The sequence below is a fragment of the Bactrocera dorsalis genome, chromosome 3, assembly GCF_023373825.1.
Source record: "Bactrocera dorsalis isolate Fly_Bdor chromosome 3, ASM2337382v1, whole genome shotgun sequence".
Classification (NCBI taxonomy): Eukaryota; Metazoa; Arthropoda; class Insecta; order Diptera; family Tephritidae; genus Bactrocera; species Bactrocera dorsalis.
This window is the reverse complement of record NC_064305.1, coordinates 2,165,290-2,185,405: the sequence shown is the minus strand read 5'-3', so window position 1 is coordinate 2,185,405 and position 20,116 is coordinate 2,165,290. Positions and strand designations below refer to the sequence as shown.

The 20,116-nt window shown below is 38.6% G+C and overlaps 5 protein-coding genes across 6 annotated transcripts in view; 2 read left to right on the top strand and 3 right to left on the bottom strand.

Annotated features, from left to right (window-relative positions):
• The window catches only part of LOC105230169 (uncharacterized), a 36,232-nt gene extending 35,461 nt beyond the window's left edge, over window positions 1–771 (bottom strand). The window contains exon 1 of one of the 2 annotated variants that reach the window (XM_011210784.4): window positions 279–771. The gene's annotated coding sequence lies outside the window, so the exon portion shown is untranslated. The remainder of the gene's footprint in view (window positions 1–278) is intronic. The other variant, XM_019991709.3, reaches the window with a different exon arrangement.
• Window positions 772–994: 223 nt separating this feature from the next.
• LOC105230171 (LYR motif-containing protein 2) lies at window positions 995–1,639 on the top strand. Its single transcript, XM_011210789.4, has 2 exons — window positions 995–1,154; window positions 1,227–1,639. The coding sequence occupies exons 1-2, from the start codon at window positions 1,116–1,118 to the stop codon at window positions 1,515–1,517; spliced, it is 330 nt and encodes a 109-aa protein (XP_011209091.1). The 5' UTR covers window positions 995–1,115; the 3' UTR covers window positions 1,518–1,639.
• On the bottom strand, window positions 1,630–4,080 carry LOC105230170 (membrane-bound transcription factor site-2 protease). Its single transcript, XM_011210788.4, has 3 exons — window positions 3,734–4,080; window positions 3,192–3,662; window positions 1,630–3,137 (listed from the first exon to the last, which is right to left on the bottom strand). The coding sequence occupies exons 1-3, from the start codon at window positions 3,806–3,808 to the stop codon at window positions 2,046–2,048; spliced, it is 1,638 nt and encodes a 545-aa protein (XP_011209090.2). The 5' UTR covers window positions 3,809–4,080; the 3' UTR covers window positions 1,630–2,045.
• Window positions 4,081–4,583: 503 nt separating this feature from the next.
• Window positions 4,584–6,501, top strand: LOC105230172 (serine protease inhibitor 42Dd). Its single transcript, XM_049452996.1, has 3 exons — window positions 4,584–5,613; window positions 5,993–6,134; window positions 6,216–6,501. The coding sequence occupies exons 1-3, from the start codon at window positions 4,753–4,755 to the stop codon at window positions 6,338–6,340; spliced, it is 1,128 nt and encodes a 375-aa protein (XP_049308953.1). The 5' UTR covers window positions 4,584–4,752; the 3' UTR covers window positions 6,341–6,501.
• LOC105230173 (recombination repair protein 1) lies at window positions 6,419–9,625 on the bottom strand. The gene is made up of 6 exons (XM_011210792.4): window positions 8,907–9,625; window positions 8,315–8,848; window positions 8,148–8,255; window positions 7,860–7,943; window positions 7,574–7,785; window positions 6,419–7,510 (listed from the first exon to the last, which is right to left on the bottom strand). The coding sequence occupies exons 1-6, from the start codon at window positions 9,412–9,414 to the stop codon at window positions 6,851–6,853; spliced, it is 2,106 nt and encodes a 701-aa protein (XP_011209094.3). The 5' UTR covers window positions 9,415–9,625; the 3' UTR covers window positions 6,419–6,850.
• Window positions 9,626–20,116: the final 10,491 nt, after the last annotated feature.

Genomic DNA, 20,116 nt, shown 5'->3' with positions numbered 1-20,116 from the left:
TGTTTCACAGTTTCATGTTTTCGAGTTGTGTTATGTTTTTCCAATTATTTGTGTGTCACATGCGCCACTTATTTCTTTTTTATGTCTTCTTCGTAGCTATTTGTATCGATTGATCACATTTCAAATATTCACAGCGCATTCAGAGCTACAAGTGAATAAATAAATTCATTTAAAGTTTTCTTGCTCATTTTTCACTTAGTGTATGCAGAATAATTGTCCATGTGCTGTTGTTGGAGCGTGGCGCATGCTGTTGGAACTTTGTTTTGCCTGCAACTCACTTGAATTTCTAAACACCTGGACGCATGCACTTTGCTGCACATAAACGAACTTAATTTCGTTTCTTCAAGTTTAGTAAATACCGTAATCATTAGCAGAAATAGCAAAACAGATTTCTTTGCCGCGTTCTGTAGTCCATTTGTAAGACCTTTGTCACTTTCATTGACAATTGTTTCTGCTTTTTTTAATTATTTCTATCTTGCTCAAAGCGTTGCCCGTTTTCCGCGTACTTCAACGTAATTAAATATGTTTGTAAATTATATAAATTTATATATCTCCAGTTTTTGAAGCACAAACACCGGTTACGGCTAGTTTTTAGTATTTCCGCTAACTTCTTTTTGACATCCGTATTTAACAACCACTCAATCCCGCTATTCGTTCACATCTGATTGCCTGTGTTGTGTGCAGTTCGTGAAGTGGTAGCCTTCTCATTGAGTGCTGTGGTGAAAATAATTTGAATGCTCGAAATGGTGGTTGATTTTTTAGGAATTCTTTTGCGGCATTTTTTTGTCTTAAATTTAGAAATGTAATCAGGAAATTTTAGATTTATATAGAATTCGGAAGTGAAAAGCCTGCCTAAAATTTCTACAGATGCCACATTAACCCATAGCACAAATTTCATAAATATTTGTCAACTTACTTACTCACCACTTAGCACGTTTAGGAACCTTCGTTGCTGGTAATAAAAACAAAACAAAATCGTCATGAAGCGAATTAGCGGAGCACAATGAACAGCGAAATCAGCTGTTTTTGACCGCAAACAGAAAATATAGAAAATTCAGAATGAGCTGCCCAAACAGCTGTTTAATATTTATGTAGTGCATTTAACTTCAAATAAAATGACAAAATTACCGCAAACTGCATTAAATTTGAAGCAGGTAAAGTAAAATAATTCTTGGCAGGCAGCAATATATATGTAACTTTATCTGTTCTGACAAACACTGTTGCAGTTCATGCTTCGTCAGGAGGTGCTTAAGCTATATCGTGAAATATTTCGCACCATAAGACTGGTGCCCGACAAAAGTAACCAGCGCGAGTTACGTGACTGGGCGCGTCACGATTTTCGCACACATAGCGGACAAACAGATGAATTGGCTATTAAAATGATGCTGCAATACGGACGTAGAAGTCTTACTGAGCTGCAGACAAGCTTGGATCTGAGTGGCATAAGTAAGGAGAAAGCAAATAGCGCAGTAGCGCAGGAAAGTAAGAGAACACACAGTGAAGAAATCAAAAGTTAAGGGAAAAACGGTACTAGGGCTATAAAAGAGTTTACTGACGAATACATTGCAACCTAATCACTGGAAAAATAAGCTGTATAACTACAAAAATAGAAAATAAAACACCTTCTCATTTAATTTAATTTGAGTACAGCGTTCTATTTATTTGTTTGCCAGTTTGTGCATTTTATTTGGTAATTCAGCAGTTCCGATTTAGTGGCTTATTCGATCCACCACAAACTTTAGTCTAATTTATTACGTTTCATGTGAATACGTTACGTTTACGTACCTACGTTATTAGAAAATGTTAACTCGATATTATGCATGCAATTCGAATTAGCGTCTAGGTCTTTTTAATTGCAGTAAATTGTTTGTTTGAATACTACAGCATCAAGTATTTGGTAGAAAAACTATAAATTAATGTGTTTTTTATCATTAAGCATGCATTGCGCGCGTCCTACTCTATGTAATTTAAATATGTAATATAAATAAATAATCGTAGTTAGTTAAAAGTTGACAAATTCAGCAGAAATAGCACCACTTAACGGACTAGTACAGAAATCGTATCACACTCATCCAAAGCACTTTCAAAAGCGCCGAACCAAACAGTATCGTGCCCGTGCCAGCGACTAGTAATGCTATAAAATCGCGTTTTGGGCGTTCGGTGACGCGCTGGACTAGAAAACTATGTACGATAGTGCTTGTGATGTGATAGCCGTCCAGACCAAAACATGGTATGGCGTTTAGAAGCGCTTGACCAAAACTGAAAATCACATTATATTTGAGGAAGAGAGCGTAAGTATCTCCCCATTGAGGTGACACGTAGGACCGACGCGGCACAAATGGTGATATCCGCACTGTACTCGAGACGTCAGCTGGATGTCCAATATAGATCACATCGCGCAATTTCGTTGGTTGGCTTTTGGCGTTGCCACTTGTGCGTTTGAATGTTAAAATCGTAGAAGTGTTGCGTAGTAAAGGGCGGAGGCAGAAACCACTCTGACAGAAACTACTCGATTTGCTGCTTTTGCCAACGCCACCGGTACAGAAACCATGTGAGTCTTCTATTGTCCGGCGGACGTCTAGACAAACATGTTGCGGTATTTGTGCGTGTTCGGCTGTATCTGTAATGCCCGCAGTTTCCAAGCTATTAAGGCCTTCAGCCACAGACTCGAAGCAACAAAGTTTTTCGTTGCGTTCATCACAACATTGTAGCATGCCATCGGCACTGTGATGTGAGATTTCGATGCTTTCATCGTTGTATCGTATAAAGTCATGGGAAACACAGTACCCTAGATGTGGACCGCGTATCGAACGTCGTAGGCAGTCGTACCAATCTGACTCTGTATTCACTTTGCAGTCGTTAATTTGTGAAATAATATCACCAGTCATTAGTCCTTTTCCGGTTGTGCCAAGGAGAGGAGAATTGCGTGTCATATCTGTGACCACAATGCCATGGTCTACCGTGTAAAATGGAGCGGCTACGTAACTCAGCGTAGAGAGCAGGAAGTAGCAGAAACAAGCAAATAAAAAGTTATGCCAAATGCCTGCGCAGATAATACGCAGCTTTTTGAACCATTTTAGTGCGTTGAGGTGTTCCGTGGAGATTTCGGTATATGCGAACGGTAGGCACAGGTAAAGCTATACATATAATATTAATTAAAAGATGCAGGAGAAGCGAAAAATTTGACTTACTTGAAACCCGAAACCAATCACCGGTATATCTTCTTGCACCGCTGCCAAAGCATGTCCGAATTCATGTACTATTGTACATAAGAGCAAAGTTAATGCATAGTAACCAACTTCTTCGAGTGGTAAATTAACACCGGGCAATAAAATTTCCACTTTTGGTGCATTCTGGAGAACTCCGTTTTCAGCACCTGGTCCAGTACGACTAGCACCGCTGGTGCCGACATTTGCTGTACTATTATTTTCGCCATTAAATATTGTTATAAATAACAAAATTATACCAATGGGTAACAACGACAAGGCCACCAAAACGCCGACGGTGTAACTTCGAGTTAGCCATAGACGCATCCAACCGGTATTGTTGCCCCATCGTAGCATGGCACGATTAAATGCAGTTGTATGCCAACGCAGGCGCATAAATTGCACTGTCAGGCCTGTATTTTTCAGAAATGCATCATATGGATAGTGCATACAACTCTGAAACAAAATAAACACACATATTTACTTGTATATATGAGAGGTGCAAAGATCAAGCGGGAAAGTCTTACCTTGAACAGGCGATCAATGAAAAAACAGACGCAATAAAGCACCACAATAACGCCGAGAAAAATCCAGGGATCCATTTCAACAACGCGCTGAAGCTGACCACTTTATTCGTTTCTTAGCACGCAATATATTTACATGTATTTTTTTAGCTTTACCATTATAACGACCACTTACACTTTATGCGTATTTAATACAAACGATGTATATTGTTACTCATTACCTGCAATTCAATATTAGAGGTTGTTTTGGGAACTGCTATTGTTGACATTTCTATTTGAGCACAAACAGATGTTTTAATCAAATGTCAAAAGCATTCACAATATAGCCGTTGGGAATCGTTCTATTAGGGGATTTCTGTTGAGGAATTTTAGTAATATATTTTGAATATTTACATATATTAAAGAAATGAAAATTATTAAAAATGTTATTACCAAATTGAATACAATAAACATCACTTATTTTATTAAATCGTGAGATCCCAATTAACATATATTTTTAACTCGGAACCCTCTGAACTATTTAGCTCCAAAATGATACTGAACCGACGATATTTTTGTTTACCGACGAATGCTATTACGAGTATGTGTGTGGGTATTATAGTGGAGATTGTATACCTTTTAGAGATAAACAATTTATTAAATGGGAGAGCCACAATGCGGAGCACCAAAATAACATTGGACTGTCGAACGTACGTATTCTGTTTTTATCAGCAATTATTTCACCAAAATTCGATCGTGTAGCTGTTCGACGTAGCACGTATTGTTATGAAAAATACTCAACCATAAATATTTGGACAAATGACTCATGACGCATTGAGGCCATACTACGGTGAGTATAACGTTGGCGTTAAAATGAACCACAGCGCATTCCATCAGCGGCAGTCGTTAAAGTAGGGAGTGTACTTTGTAAAACATATTAAGTTTGCAATTGCTTAATATACTTTCGCCGATTTTGAAATAATTTAAAACTAGTTCTTTTTACTTGTATATCTTAATATAATAAGTGCCTAGAAAGTGCAATAATGTTCGATTTCAATCTGGAATTCGCCCGTGGTGGAGCAGCTGTTGCTACGGAGCTCTTCGAATTACTCGCAGCCGGCGGTGTAAAACAAAACATTGTCTTCTCACCATTTTCAATTCAAACCTGTGTCGCATTGGCATTTGCCGGTGCCAGTGGAGAGACTGCTGATCAAATAGCTGAAGGTTTGAAGTTCGCGTCGAATTTCCACCCGGAAGTAGCTACAACCTTCGCATTTGTTTTTGACAAATACAAGGACAGTGAGTTGTTGAAAATTGCAAACAAAGTGTATGTTCAGCAAGGACACGAGTTGAAACCAGATTATCAAACAGAGTTAAAAGAAAGTTATAATGCTGAAACTGAAAATGTTAACTTTGAGGACAGCGAAAATGTTGCCGCCACCATTAATTCTTGGGTAGAAGATAAAACGGCCGGAAAAATTAAGGATCTTGTGCAGGCCTCGGCCTTCAGTGCTCTAACCCGCTTGGTTCTACTGAATGCTTTGCATTTCAAAGGTTTATGGGCGCATAAATTTGAAGAAGAACAAACCGTTGAGGATGATTTTTGGATATCTGAAGAGGAATCAGTTAAAGTACAATACATGAATCAAAAAGCGAAATTTGGCTATGGATTCTTTGAAGAGTTGGACTGCCAGGCTCTCGAACTGCCTTACAAAGATTCGGATTTATCAATGCTAGTTTTGTTGCCTAATGAGCGAGAAGGTCTGAAAACTCTTGCCGAGAAGTTGAAATCAGTAAATTTGGTTGATCTAGCTGGCAATCTAGAAGCCAATGAGGACGTTGTGGTCCAATTGCCTAAATTCAAGGTGGAATACGAAGTAGAGTTGACGGAAACACTGAAGAAGGTAAAGTAACACCATTGTAAATTTTGTATGACCTTCACACTATTGGTCAATATCACTATGGTTACCTTGTAGATTGTATTGGCCACTTTTGCCCAATTAATTTGTATGTAATTCGAAATTTTAGCCAATTCCAATGTACGAAACCTATAAATAGCCTTTGGGTCACTTCTCACATTCTTATCGTTGCCTTAACTTATCAGTTATTTAATTTTCTATATGTGCCATAATCAATATTTTATCTTTACGACTGCTACTGTCGGTTTTAAACATCAAATAATTCCTACGTACATATTAACGCTAACAATAATACCAAAATTTACGATTTTTTGATAATTTTTTCGCCAATCCTCAATGCGAATGTATTTTCATGCACTTTCAGCTGGGCATAACCAAAATCTTCAGTGAAGAAGCTGAGTTCGGCAACATGTTGGAATCACCCGAGCCTCTGCAAGTATCCAATGTTTTCCATAAGGCTGTTATTGAGGTCAACGAAGAGGGCACCGAAGCAGCGGCTGCAACTGGTAAATATCTCACACTTACATGCATGCAGAATTGATAAATGTACAAATATAAATTTTTCCTCAATTCTACAATTGTTTTAGCAATGATTATGATGACTCGTTGCCTTCTAATACCACTGCAATTTGTTGCTGATCGCCCATTCTTCTACGCTATTTGGAATAAGAGAAATATTCTATTTGCTGGTGCTTTTGTCAATGCGCCTTAAGAGGCTGCTGCGTTAGCGATAAAGTATGACGTCATGTGCATAGAGTTTTTGAGAACCAGAACTAACGCCATATAATGTTTTTTTAATGTTTGATAATTTATTTGTATATTTTGGAATTATTTGATCCAATTATAAAAATGTCGCTTTTCACAAAAAACAAATTTCTTATTAATTAAATTTATTATTTCTCTTTAGGTATGATCTCTAGCAATAATTATAGTTATGTTTTGCGAAAATACACAAATCGAAAATACCTAATACATTAAATAATAGGAATTCATAATTTGCCATTAAGTTTAGAAAAGTTCATTGAAATAAATAATAGTACCAAAATTACATTTTAATGTGATTGATTTTACATTTAAGTAATATAAAATGATGTGTGCGTGATGTGCACTGATGATGTGACATTTTACGATAAAGAAACGACAAGAAACAAACATAAATATTAAAATATATGAAAGTCGACAAACAACTCAAGGATTACAAAAAATATTAGGAATGCCCGATTTAAATTTTCAAAAACAGTGTGATTGGACAGTGGTCGCTGCCCATTACCTGCGCACGGATACAGTTGTCCACCACTCGCTTAGTGAAACGTTCAGAAACAATGTAATAATCCAAGCGCCAGCCAACATTTCGCGAACGTGCATTTGCCATGTATGTCCAATATGTGTAAGCACCTATGCGATCTGGATACAAGTGTCTAAATGTATCGACAAAGCCAAGATCCAATAATTCAGTCATTTTGTCGCGTTCCTCCTGTGTAAAACCGGCACTACGTGTATTGGTTTTTGGATTTGCCAGATCGATGGCCTGATGTGATACGTTCATATCGCCGCATATGACAACTGGCTTTATTGCATCCAATCGTTTCACGTACTCCTGAAATAGCTTTTCCCAGCGCATACGTGCCTCCAAATTTACCAGTTTCCGCCCAGAATTTGGCACATAAACATTGATTAGAAAGAATTTCTCATACTCAGCTGTAATCATACGACCAGCTCCGTCAAACTCTTCATTGTCAATGCCATATACTACATTAATGGGCATAATCTTCGAGTATATAGCAACGCCAGCATATCCGCCCGGCATGCAAAGCCAATAGGGATGATAGCCTGGTATACGGGCAACCTCCTCCGGCAGTTGGTCTATGGTGCATTTAATTTCCTTCAAAACAAAAATACATTGTATAATTAACTAGTACGATTTATATCTATTGTTCTAAGTTACCTGCAAACAAAAAATGTCTGGTGATTCGTATTCCAAATAGCGTAAGCCATCTTTATTTAACCATGAACGTAAACCAGCCACATTCCAACTTGATATTTTCAAATTGAAGCGTTCTACTCCATCTTCGTTTGGTGGCAAAATGAAGTCTTCTTTATTGTATTTAGTGGCAGTTGAATTCATTAAAGGTGCTTTTGTCTTCTTTGCTTTTGCAGCTGTAAAGAAAATATATTAATAGCGTTAAAATATTGCTTAATTCCACAATATTTCGTAGGGATTTTATACTAACGCTTAGCTCCATCGACGTCATCATCGTCAGCGACGGCAGCAGCCCTCTTTCGACCTTTGGGTTTCTTGTCCTCTTCTGTAACACCTATAAAAATCAGTAAAAGGTCACATGCTATACTAAAACATACTTAATTTTTTTCTATAAGATTGACACTTTCGATTTTTCATATTGGTAATTTTTTTTTTTAACAAATTTTTCAAATTAAGGTAATTCAATAACTAGTTACATGCCAACAAAACAATGTTGCCTAATGAATTTTTTTGTAAATATTTATACTTTTAGGCGTACCATTTTCTAATTCTTCCTCGGCGACGTTTTTCTGTGTTTTGGCTGCTCTTGCTCTTGGTTTAGTTTCCTTTGCTGGCTTCTTTTCCTTGGGTTCTTTTTTGGAGATTTCTGTAAAACATATGTTTATAAATCTTTTTACTATATTATATTTTAATTTTATATATTACTATTAGGGGTGGGTTTAGAATCCTCTTCTTTTCTCTCCACATTCAATTCTTCTGCATTGTTTTCAACTGGTTCCTTGTTTGTTGCTTTGCGTTTACTGGCTGTTTTTTTAATTGAAGGTTTTTCTGTCGATTTTTCCAATAAATCTTTAACCACATCCTCCTTTTGCTCTTGTTTTGGCTGCCTGCCTCTTGATTTAGCTTTTTCCACAATTGGTTCTGGTTCATTATTTACAATTTCCTCCTTTTTCGGTTGTCTGCCCTTTGCCTTGGTTTTCCTCACATCCACAATTGGTTCTGGTTCAGTTCCGCTGGTTGACTCAATTGGTTCCTCTTTTACTTTGGTGCTCTTAGTGACTTTCTTCTTTTTATCCTCTTTTACTGTTTCTACTGTTTCGGCAACTTCATTTTTAGGAATGTCATCGGTTGATTTTTTTTGCCTTTTTTGTTTGGTGCTGGACCCTTCAGCAATTGGCTGGACTGCAGTGGGTTCCTTATTATCTACAGCAGGTACAGCAGTAACTTTTTTTCCTTTTCCTATGAAGAAGTGATATTTACAAAAGGTGCACCATTAAAAAACCAAATTAATAATTACCTCTTCCTTTCGGTGGCAGCGCTACAATAATTTCTGCACTATTTTCATTAGATGTTTCCACAACTTTTGCTGATGCCGCTTTCCGTCCCCTTTTGGCTGGTGCTACAACTTCCACAATTTCTGCACTAGTATTTTCCACCACTTGAGCGAGCTCCTCAGTAGCAGCTTTCTTGCCACGACCTTTAGCTGCTGCAGCTGGCTTTTTCTGAACTTTCACCTCATTGTCTAAGGACTTTATAACATTTGCAATTTCCTCATCATTTGATAACTTTTTGCGTCCTCTGCCGGTGCCAACCGCTTTTACCATTTTTTCTGCATTTTCTGGCGGTATGGTGTCTACTTCTTCAATCGCCTCTTTTTTGGCTTTACGGCCGCGTCCTTTACCCTTGGTTGGAATTACGACGTCTTCCTCGCCACTCAAAAATCCGCTTGAAGAAGATACAACTCCTTCCTCATTACCATTGTCCAATGATTTTTTCCCCTCAATTGCTTTAGCTAACTTTGCCATTCTTGGTTCACAACGTAATAATCGCAACGGAATTATTAGCGGAAAATGTTCTTGGTGGCGTTTCGCAACACTTGTTGGTTCAAAATTGTATACTTTGATATTAGTTTTATACTTTGAACAAGCAAATTTGCTTTTCTGCAATCCGAAGAAAATTTGCCGGACACAATTTGCACTATACACGAAAGGAGGATGTAAAATGCCGCACAAGAGGCGCGAAAACGACATAGCAAATGTCAAATTCTTCTTCTTCTCCGGCATTCACGCAAAATTTAAAATTTAAAAATCTTATTAACATGGTAAATTTTTATTGTGGCTTCATAAAGCCTATCCAAATATTCAAATTATGTATATTAATTGAGTTTGTGCTGATCATTCTTATCAATAAAGATTTAAAATAATTGAAAAAGACTAAAGGATTTTAATTGTCATTCACAATGATGTAGTGTTTCATGATGGAAAATGTATTTTCATCCCTTTCTGCGTATCTAAGTGCAGTTTTTTTCTATTTGTGAGGTGCTTTTATTATTAGAAATTATTTTACTCTTTTATTAAATATATCTTTAGTTCCCAGTGATTTCGGCATTTTTCTTAAACACAATTACAATTTTTCCCTCCTCTAGGTGAAGTTTATCCTTTTTCCCCACATCCACTTTCAGTTTGACACATATTTATTTATCTACGCATATGTATGGAAGTACATATGTATACATATATGTATAAGGGCGTACATGATATTGAATATTTTTTTAGGTTTTTAGCATTTTTTTCATACAAGCATGAAGCAAAGCAAAACGGAAACGGAAGAACAGAGACGTATGCGAAGGTAAAAGAAATGAATAACAATAAAAAAAATAATAATTGAGGATGCAAAAATACGGAAGTGCACAGCTGGTATTAAAGCACGAAGCGTAAAAGATGTTTAATTCCAACAACGATTAGTACATTATATAACGGTGTGGGAAATCACAGAAAATGAGTTGGAGAGAAAAAATAAAAAAAAAAAATGATTTGTTTGAATGTAGGAAACAGCTGTTTAGAAACCAGAAGGGGCACAAGCAATTTGAGAGTAATAAGTAATCTTTACACAAAGAGTGTGAAAAATGCTGGCGCATAAGTATCGGATCCACATAACCTCTACAAATTGGATTTATAATATTTATATTAATGAAAATAATGATTAAGGGTTTTATGAGATGCTTTGTACCGGCAGACATGAGAGAGTATACAATTTTAACTGTGGTCGAATCAAGGACCTGTCTAGCGGTATCATGCAGCGGTAATCATCACACCACCCTAAATGCCGTATTATTAACTATAATGTTAAATATTAAATCTTACGCATAAAAATTACAATATTCCAGGCGCTGAACCCTTCTCAAGCATTGTCAAGGGATTCACTTACTGAATTGTCGCCTGAACCATCACAAAAGGTATAGTTTAAATTAAAGTAATGCCCCGTTCAAAATTTAAATTTGACACACGTTTGTATGTGTATTCACACGTGAAAATTTGGGTCAATAGCATTGGGACACAATATGGCATTGTTAGCTGTCAGTGTGATAAGAGCTGCGTCTACCAACTGGTACCTCTTTGTTCCAGCCGCTAATGTACATATATACACCTATCTTCATAGCGGCTAAAGTGGGGTGGATATGTATTGTATGTAGATATGTAAACAGTTCTGACATTAGCTCCTAATAATCACACACTTATGTACATTTGGGCATAAAGACACGAACGTCCGCATGGCAGCATTTACATGAAAACGGTCTTAGTGTCTTTATGTGTCTGCTATATTTTGTTGCATTTCCCATAGAGTCCTTTGGGGCCCAATAACGCCACTAATGCGATTACCAATGTCGAAGGAAATCGGCAAATGTCCTTGTTGTCAAAGGTAACTCAAGCAAAGCAAAATCGGCGAGTCAAGAGCAAAAGGGAAAGTGAGTGATTTTCGTATTTGTATGTATGTGTATGTGTGTTGATGTGTCTTTCTTCCTGTATGCAAGAACAATTGTGTTATATAACTGTGTACGGATATTAAATATGTTTTTAGATATACATTTATATATGTACATAACAGGATTTCACATTTCTTTACTTTGCTTTTCAGTTCTATTGATTTATGACCCCAAGAAATAGGGTGAAGTCAAATGCTTTCGATTATTGAGCTAAAATGAGATATATGATATGTAAGTATTACTTCTAGGTCCCAAAGTGGTGATCTAATCGCTGATGTTCAGAGCATACTGAAGTTATGGAGGGAACTCTCCTTCAGTCTGCTGAACGGCAGTGAAAGTGTAACATCTGGAGATGGCGAACCCGCCAATTACCGTGACATATTCATAATATCGCATATAACGTTCTATCGAGCGTAGTGTGTGATAGCCTGAAGCCTATCATCAACAAACTGAATGGACCTTATCAGTGTGGATTTTGACCTGGAAAATCTAATATCGATCAGATTTTCAACATGCGCAAATTCTTGGAAAGAAGTTGATAGAGGAAGATCAACACACCACCTTTTCGTTGATTTTAAAGTCGCCTTCGACAGCATGAAAGCTTGTTGTGAGAGAGGACAAGACGAAATATATCCTCTCATCAAACAAAGGATCAATGCATTCGTGACTCGCACGTCACTCTTGACAGTCTAACTTCGAAGTCGTAGATAATTTCGCCTATCTTGGAATCAGCATCAACACCAATAACAATATTAGCTTGCAAACCCAACATAGAATCACTCTTGCCAACAGAATGGACTGAGTAGGCAATTGAAAAGTAGCGTTCTCTCTCGATGAACAAAGAGCAAACTCTACAAGTCCCTCATCATTCCCGTCCTGCTATAAGAAATGGTGCAGAGGCATGGACAACGACATCATCGGCCTTTGGAGTGTTCGAGAGAAAAATTTTGCGGACGATTTATGGTCCTTTGCGCATTGGCAACGCCGAATACCGCAGTCGATAGAACGATGAGCTGTACGAGATGTACGGAGACACTGACATACTTCCGCGAACCAAGATACAGAGGCTGCACTGGCTAGGTCATGTTGTCTGGATGATAGACAACACGCCAGCTTTGAAGATTTTCGATTCAGTATACGTCGGTGGAGCATTAATTTGTGAATAATACAGTAAAGTTAACACGGAATATTAAAAAAATCTTAAAATTCTCATTAAACTCTTCATAAATCGCAAGTGCAAGCTGATTGCTGGCAATTCATTAGGTTCAAGCGCTTCACATATAAATTTTAAGCCTAAAGGTGCTTTATTTCGAGTGCTTGTAATGTGTTTTCCACACTCCATTTCATATTCAAATAAGAAATGTGTGCATAATTTATAAAAAATGCGGTTTAATATAAAGTCTCTGCGCAAAGGTGGGCGCATACCATTAGCGCAAAGGCAGGAAGCGAAGCGTGGGCCATTTCTTAAAGCTAAGTAAATGTAGCAGAAACAGTCAGCGGTAAGTTGCACGTTTTTTCATATCACATACACTCCCACACACACACACACATGTACATGGACAAACTTAAGTAAGTTGCTTTGTATGTACTTTTACAGTTACTTACTGTTATGCGCTTGTAACTACATCTTATTCACCGTAATCAGGCACTCGTGTGTGCATGGTGGCAACGTGCAGCGGTGGGAAAATGAAAAAATATGAAAAATTTATAAATTATTTTATTATTACTCCACGCAGGCAAACACTTACAAGCTTGTATGTGTGTGTGTACAAGCAGCAGCACACACACGCGCGCTTACCGCGTTGACACATTGAAATATTTGATACAATTTATTATCTTGTGTACTCACCCAATATAAACACACGCACACGCACACATATTCATATATACAAGTACATACGTATCAGTAGGTGTGTGCATAGTGTGTTCCTTGCCAGCCAAGTGTAAGTAGCATATTTTGAGGCGCAGACATTTGCAATATTTCATATGTACGCGTGAACGCCTTAAAGTATGCCTTCGCTCGCATATACATACATAGTTATTATGCGTCTTGTACACTTATGTTATGTATATTTAGCTTATTTGTCATTTTCGCTATTTTTCACCGAAACTCACGCGGGGTTACCACTTCACATACAATTTTTTTTTTTAATTTTTTTGTTTTTTGGTTTATGGCAGACGAAATAGTAAAAAATATTACGAACGCGCTGCTCAATTGAAAACTTTTATGATTTACGTTGCTTTCTGATGAGCCTAATTTGCTTAGGCGCTAGGCAATTAGTATAGAATGGAGTGAGGACCAAAAATTAATCGTCAGCGTGTGACATATGAGTTGTTATGTAATTTATACAAGGGTAACGGTCTAATTTAGCGGAATTCGTGTGTTGTAAAGTTTAATTTTTCTGATTTTTTTAGAAAAAAAGCGTGGTAGTCTTCTCTCACGATGAGCTATCGGCGCAGCAGTGTGAGTTCGTACTGTCGGCTTCGCTAAAATGACGTCACCGCATCACCTGATACTGTCAAAGTAACGGTTAAGCCTTTGTAATATGAATTTTGAAATTTCATGCTTTTTTGATTTTTTTTTAGTCTCCAGCTAGAGTTTCGACTGCATGAGATTTTAACTTTGCCCAGTCTTCTCTTATTTGACGGAGCGGGCTCGAGTTGTCGATTTCGCTAAAGTGACGTCAACCACGCCGTAAGTTCTGCTTTCTCCAGAATGGATGAGGAAGCGAAGTCTGGTAGTGAACGGGAGCAAAACGAAATATGTCATCAAACAAACACCCGTCGAGAGAAGCAGAGGAAGATGAATACCTAGACTATGTTGGAAAGACCAGGTGGAAAAGGTACTAGCTTCGTTTGGAATCTGCAATTGGCCGCATTGTGAAAAGAGGCAACGATTGGCGCGCTGTAGTTAACTCGGCTATAAAGCGGTGTCTATGTCAGTAAAGAAGAAGAAGAAGATGTCATCACACCAGCTGATACTCAAATTTGGCTATTCGGCATAGTGCTGGTTGTAGTTCCAGACGAAAATACTTCAGATCCCCTGAAATCTATTTAGGACTTTAGCTTAAACTTCAATTAAATCTTTATTTACAAAGTTTTGAGTTCCAATAACGTCCTGACCTGCGAAACAGTCTATTATTGTACTGTATAAGTGACTTCACTTACCTCACAGTTATTGTAGTGTTGGTTATAGGTGCTCATTACGCCTAATTATGCAACAATATTGCATATAATCAGCGTGGTTTATGGGCAATTCACACATCTCACCGAATGTTATGGCGGGCCGACTGGCGGAAACGCAGTGTAATATGTGTATGTATGAGTGCATAGTCAGTCGCAGTTGGTCGAGACGAATTTATATGATCGGTGCGGGAAATTGTCATTATGCCGACGTTTTATTAACCATCAACAGCGGAACAATTAAATCGTCATGACGGTCATAACTCAGCTTAATGACTGTTAATGAAAACAATTGAGCTGCGCCAAGGATGCTGCAAGCGTTGTGGCTGGGGCGTGAAACGGGCGGCAGACAAGTGAAGCGACGGACAGATATATTGTTTGACATAAATAATTAAATACGGAAATGAGGTAGTTTGCGCGAAGCCATGTCGTGTATTGTCTCGATTTATGTGGATTTAAGGCATTTAATGCAAAAATATGCATACAAGTTGGAATGTTTTAAAATCTGCTTCGTGATGGTGGGTATTAAATATAATATATAACGCTGGAATACCAAAAACTGGTTGTATACACAGTTGTTCAAATTTGAACCGGACTGATCCATTGAAACTAGTTTTTAGTTCGGCATCAGTATGTTTAAAGAATTTGTACCAAAAGACCTGCATCTTTTGCGAAACCTACATCGTGTGGAGGCCACGAAAGAGATGATTGATGAGATCCATGGATATATCATACGCATCATTACTAATGATAAGACGTGGGGTTATATCGATTTAAACGGGGTTAGATTTTCGAAACAACAGCCATTGGTCGGATAAAATCCATGTCAATTCCGAAGCACAGAACCAGCTATTGTGGGAATTGTAAGGAGCATAATGGACTCCTCTTCAAGCAGTTCCAGCTATGGTGCTTTCTCAGAAATCAAACTTGCAGTCACCTGCTTGGAGCGGAACCGCCTCCTATAAACATTAAGTGGTAATTTCTCAACTGAGTCGACGATATCAGACAATACGTCGACCAGACTTCAAACGCAACTAACTTCCGACCATCCCCAGTGGAGCCATCAACACCTTCTCTGCCTCCCTTTCAATGAGTGGCGTACGCCAAGTCAAACAACCAATCACTGCAGTCGAAGAGCTCGGGTTGCCGCAAGAAACGAGAGTAACCCTTTCGGATCTTCGTTTTGCATACTGAAGCACGTTAAACACTTACTTATCCAGAATAGATTGCGATATTATCCAATATTAGTTTTGCGTGCAATGACTCCCCACTCATCTGACCCACCTTATCCTTTGGTCCGACCCCGTCGAACAGCCTGTTTCTTGGGCCTGCCGTTGGATGATGTCGACGAAAACTTAGCTAATCCTTACCATCCTAACAGGGACTAGGTACCCGGTAAAACAACAACAACATAAGACACGGGTTATTGAACATAACTTCGAAAATGTCCAAGAATTTAGAGTGAGCCGAAACCGAACCAAAAAAAAAAAACAAAATTCGCTTAATGATGGCCCTCATTAATTTAATTCTTACGTCAGTCCGGGTCATTTTTGATCAGATGGGATATTAAATATTTAGCTCACCATCGGCTCCAGCATGCTTCACTGCTCGCCTTGTTGTCCGTAGACAAGGTTGATTTCTCGTGAGAACACGAGTAATCCCACTTGAAAAGCTAGAGATGCCTGTCTGTTGTGATCCCCAGAACTTCTAGGTATATATCATCACGCCTACCATTGCGGCCAAGAGCTACAACTTGAATACACCCTTTACTACTATTACTATCCCCTCTATCTGTGAAAGTAAGCTTGTGGTTGAAAAGTTTTCTTTCAACCATATTATACCAACTTCCGCCTGAAAAGTCTATGAATTTGATGCTAAAGTCTTCATAAAAAGTTGAGCTCTTCTATTGTCATCAAGGTCATTGCATAAAAGCGGCACTCAAATATACACTTAATGATGCCTAGTATTCATTTTATTTCGCTGTAACATCGAAATCCTTTCAGTGCTACTCAAGAGTCCTTCATCAAGCCAAGGCTAAGCTTGGCGCGCGTACATTCTTCGCTAAATTTATAGTTGCCGAGTGATTTCACAACAATGAAATGACCCATAATTGCTTGCCACACTAGCATAATGAACTTCCAACTGCCGCACACTCAACAATCAAGTGCCCAGCTCTACCGAGCTGAAGTGCCAGCTCAGCAAATACAACGGCGAGCATGTCAATTCCAGACGTTAATAGGCGAAATGCTGCTTGTTCACATTCATTATTAACCACTTACCTTGACCGGTGACTGCAGTGCAGCAGCAGCAATGAGCGTCCGTCCGCATAGAAGCCATGTGGCAAACACAGCGTCGTAATGCATTCGCAGCGAGTGACCTTTAAATGTTGACTGACAACTAACGGCCGTTTGCGAGGCGAAAGCATGGGCGCGTGGGATGCGCACTTAAATGGCTCAGCTGTTCGGTAGTTTGATGGCTAAAATCAGCGCAGCGCCGCGAAAATCAATAATTGTTATGCACCATGGCAAATGAACTCGGCGCGCACAAGGACGCATGGTTGGTCGCCACGTCGACTGCCATAAATTCAATGGATGCTGCCGCCGATCCGTGCTTGCTGCACATCCAATGCGCGCTGGCGTTTATTTTCAGCGTCGACTTTTGCACTTTAATGCATAATTTTTGCGCTGCTGTGCGGCCTTTGCGTTTTCGGTTAATTTGAAATGTTTATAAATAGCCACTTGGCCGTGCTGCGCTTCTCACTTGCACAGCGGCGGTGGCGGCCAATTGCACTTGATGAATGCATTGAGTCGGCAGCAAAAGTTGCTTAATTGCATTTTCATGCCACTTTGGTTAGCAATTGACCTTTGATTGAGTAACTGCTATTTTTAATAAATTTTCTGCGCGCTTTAATTGAACCGAGCTCGTAGCGACAGACTGCAGAGCGGCTGTACGGCCGAGGGAATTGGCAAGTGAGCTGAAGGTGGATATGAAATGAAAAAGCCATTTCGTTTAGTGTCGGCTGAAATTAAAGCACTTTAATTATTAAAATTTGCATGCAATCTACTCTACAAATAAACCTGGATACGTATTGGAAATCCAAAATAACGAAAATAGCAAGAATTTTTCACATAAAGGTTAGCTTCAATTAGCAGTATTTGGAAAGACAATTTGGGGTAATTTGTTTATTTACACTTTTAACCTTCATATAGTTGTTTATTCTTGGAAGCAGGTATCCTCGGAGGGTATACCAAGTTTTTATTTAGCTTGTTGTGCATATAAAATGTCGCTAAGGTTAGGTGAACAAGTCCATATCTGCTGCTTAAGGTTCCTACTTTATGCGCTTATAACTTCTAAAAATGTTTGTGATATTGACATGAAATTTTGCACACGTTCTTTGCTCCCCAGGAAGATGCTTGTTTGTCAGAACCGTCGATATCCGACCACTATGGCATAAAGCTGTCATACAAACTGAACAATCGAAATGAAATGCTTGTATGAAAAACATTTTAATTTAACGAGATATTGTCATGAAATTCGGCATATATTATTATCAAAGGCAATAATCTAATCTCTGGAAGAAATTTTTCTGATCGGATAACTATAGCATACAGCTGCCATACAAACTGAACGATCGGTATAAAATTCTTGTAACGAATATTTTGTTTTTGTGAAAGGTATTATAGCTACGGTGCCACCGAAATAACCGTTTTTTTAAGGTTTTAGCTGATTTTGTAAAAAAATAATTCTATACGAGCGGCTTTTCATATTTACTTACCACCATGGCGTATGAGTAATCACAACCACTCCGGCAGTTAAGTGCATTGCTAAACTGAAAATACCTGCATGCCTTTGAAAATCGTTAAAACAGAGAAAATAATTTGTTGCGTGCACATACTTATGCATATTTAATGCGCATATGCATTACATTTGCCCCGTCAGACTCGATGATGTTAATGAATTTCACTTCAATACTTGAAATCAATTAGTGCGTCTGCATTTTAAATAAATGTTTGTCGACTGTGTGAAATTCTTTTGTTAAGTTTTTCTTTCATGCGCGCCTTTTTACATATGCAGTCATTATATTTTTCGTGTGCATGTGTATATGTGTGTGTGCTGAATATAAGCATACAAGCGCACGCTGATCGCATCAGCTGCCCACACAGCTATTAATTGCCGCGTTGCTTGTTGCTTGTAAATTTTTATTATATTTTATATTTTTATGCGATTCAATTGAATGCGTTCTCTCTTTATTGCACCTGCGCTTAATTGCACTTTTCTGGCCAATAAATTCAATTCAGCACGATACTTGTGCGCTGAATGGTAACGGCGCTGCCGACTTTGTGTCTGTGCTGCGTGAGACGAAGTGCGACGGGCGGTATAGCAGGCGCATTTATTATTTAAGGAAGTTTCTCACAGCGACGCCAAAGGAAGTGATTTTACGGTGAGTTTGTGGAGTATATGTATATATGTATGTGTATGTATGTATATTTGTATAGGTATGTGTGCTTGTTTGGGCGGTTGTTTGTAAGTGACTGAAATATATATTTATGCTTTCAAGCCACGATTTAAATGCTGAACTTTTCAGTGCCGCAAAGTTCATCTGCGGCTGTGCTGTTGTCTGCTCGGCGCTTAATTCAGCGCAAACGCTCAATAGCGCTATTGAAAAGCGAGCAGATCATGCACCTGCATACTTTTCATGCTTCTTTAAAGCATATTTACTTGTATTATAATCAAGCTTAATTTGCATTACACGCTTTTCGCGACCATACACAGCAGCTGCGAGCAGGTTTGCGAAAATAATCAACGTAAAGTCGCGCTTCGCACCGCGGCGTGAATGTCGTATGCGTTTGCGAGTGTGTGTGTGTGTATGTATGCCAAGTGGGCATTGATTTCAATTACCTGCCAATCTTTTGTGTGTAACTACACTCTCGAGTACTCACCACATTAACGCTGGCTTAAGTACACCGGCGCCAACACACACAACCCCACCCACACATACACACATAGCCATATGCTGCATTGCACAATTTCATATCAAGTCTTTATTACTCGTCTTACATTTATTATTATTACTTATCATTATTGTTATTGTCAATCGAGTCATTATGCTTGAGCACTGCCTCGGCAGCGCGTATTTATTGCCAAAGAAAATTGCATTAAGCGCAAAGCGAAATAAAAGCATGCTATGTAAACGTTTGCTGGAGAACTCTACGCCGATTCAAAAATTATCGAGTAAATGACTGAGCTCCTCTACGCGAGTGTATTAAAGCGAAAAGCGCGCTGCTGTTGCTGCTGCTGCGCTTGGCTATAATGCGCGCGGAATGCAATTTAACATTCACTTCGTTGGCCGTTCAAGTGGAAACGCAATAAATATGCAATTCAGCGGCAGCTCCGGCGGCAGGTTGGCAGCACTCGCCGCACACAGCTGTTGGTTAGTGTCGTGCTATGTGGGTCCTCTCTCTTGGTTCTTGTTGCAGAAATAATCAAATAAATTTTATATTGCACGTGCGAGATTTTCGCTTGTATAAACTAAGAAATAACTGGAGTAAATAGCGGTCAAT

Excerpts from the sequence above, each read along its gene's own strand:
- LOC105230170 (XM_011210788.4), bottom strand. The coding sequence starts at position 3,808 with ATGGATCCCTGGATTTTTCTCGGCGTTATTGTGGTGCTTTATTGCGTC. Across the intron at positions 3,663-3,733 it reads TCATTGATCGCCTGTTCAAG|AGTTGTATGCACTATCCATA; the intron begins GTAAGACTTTCC and ends ATTTTGTTTCAG. Across the intron at positions 3,138-3,191 it reads TGATTGGTTTCGGGTTTCAA|CTTTACCTGTGCCTACCGTT; the intron begins GTAAGTCAAATT and ends TTATATGTATAG.
- LOC105230172 (XM_049452996.1), top strand. The coding sequence starts at position 4,753 with ATGTTCGATTTCAATCTGGAATTCGCCCGTGGTGGAGCAGCTGTTGCT. Across the intron at positions 5,614-5,992 it reads TGACGGAAACACTGAAGAAG|CTGGGCATAACCAAAATCTT; the intron begins GTAAAGTAACAC and ends ATGCACTTTCAG. Across the intron at positions 6,135-6,215 it reads CGAAGCAGCGGCTGCAACTG|CAATGATTATGATGACTCGT; the intron begins GTAAATATCTCA and ends CAATTGTTTTAG.
- LOC105230171 (XM_011210789.4), top strand. The coding sequence starts at position 1,116 with ATGACAAAATTACCGCAAACTGCATTAAATTTGAAGCAG. Across the intron at positions 1,155-1,226 it reads CTGCATTAAATTTGAAGCAG|TTCATGCTTCGTCAGGAGGT; the intron begins GTAAAGTAAAAT and ends ACACTGTTGCAG.
- LOC105230173 (XM_011210792.4), bottom strand. The coding sequence starts at position 9,414 with ATGGCAAAGTTAGCTAAAGCAATTGAGGGGAAAAAATCATTGGACAAT. Across the intron at positions 8,256-8,314 it reads TTCTAAACCCACCCCTAATA|AAATCTCCAAAAAAGAACCC; the intron begins GTAATATATAAA and ends TATGTTTTACAG. Across the intron at positions 7,944-8,147 it reads CGAGGAAGAATTAGAAAATG|GTGTTACAGAAGAGGACAAG; the intron begins GTACGCCTAAAA and ends TGATTTTTATAG.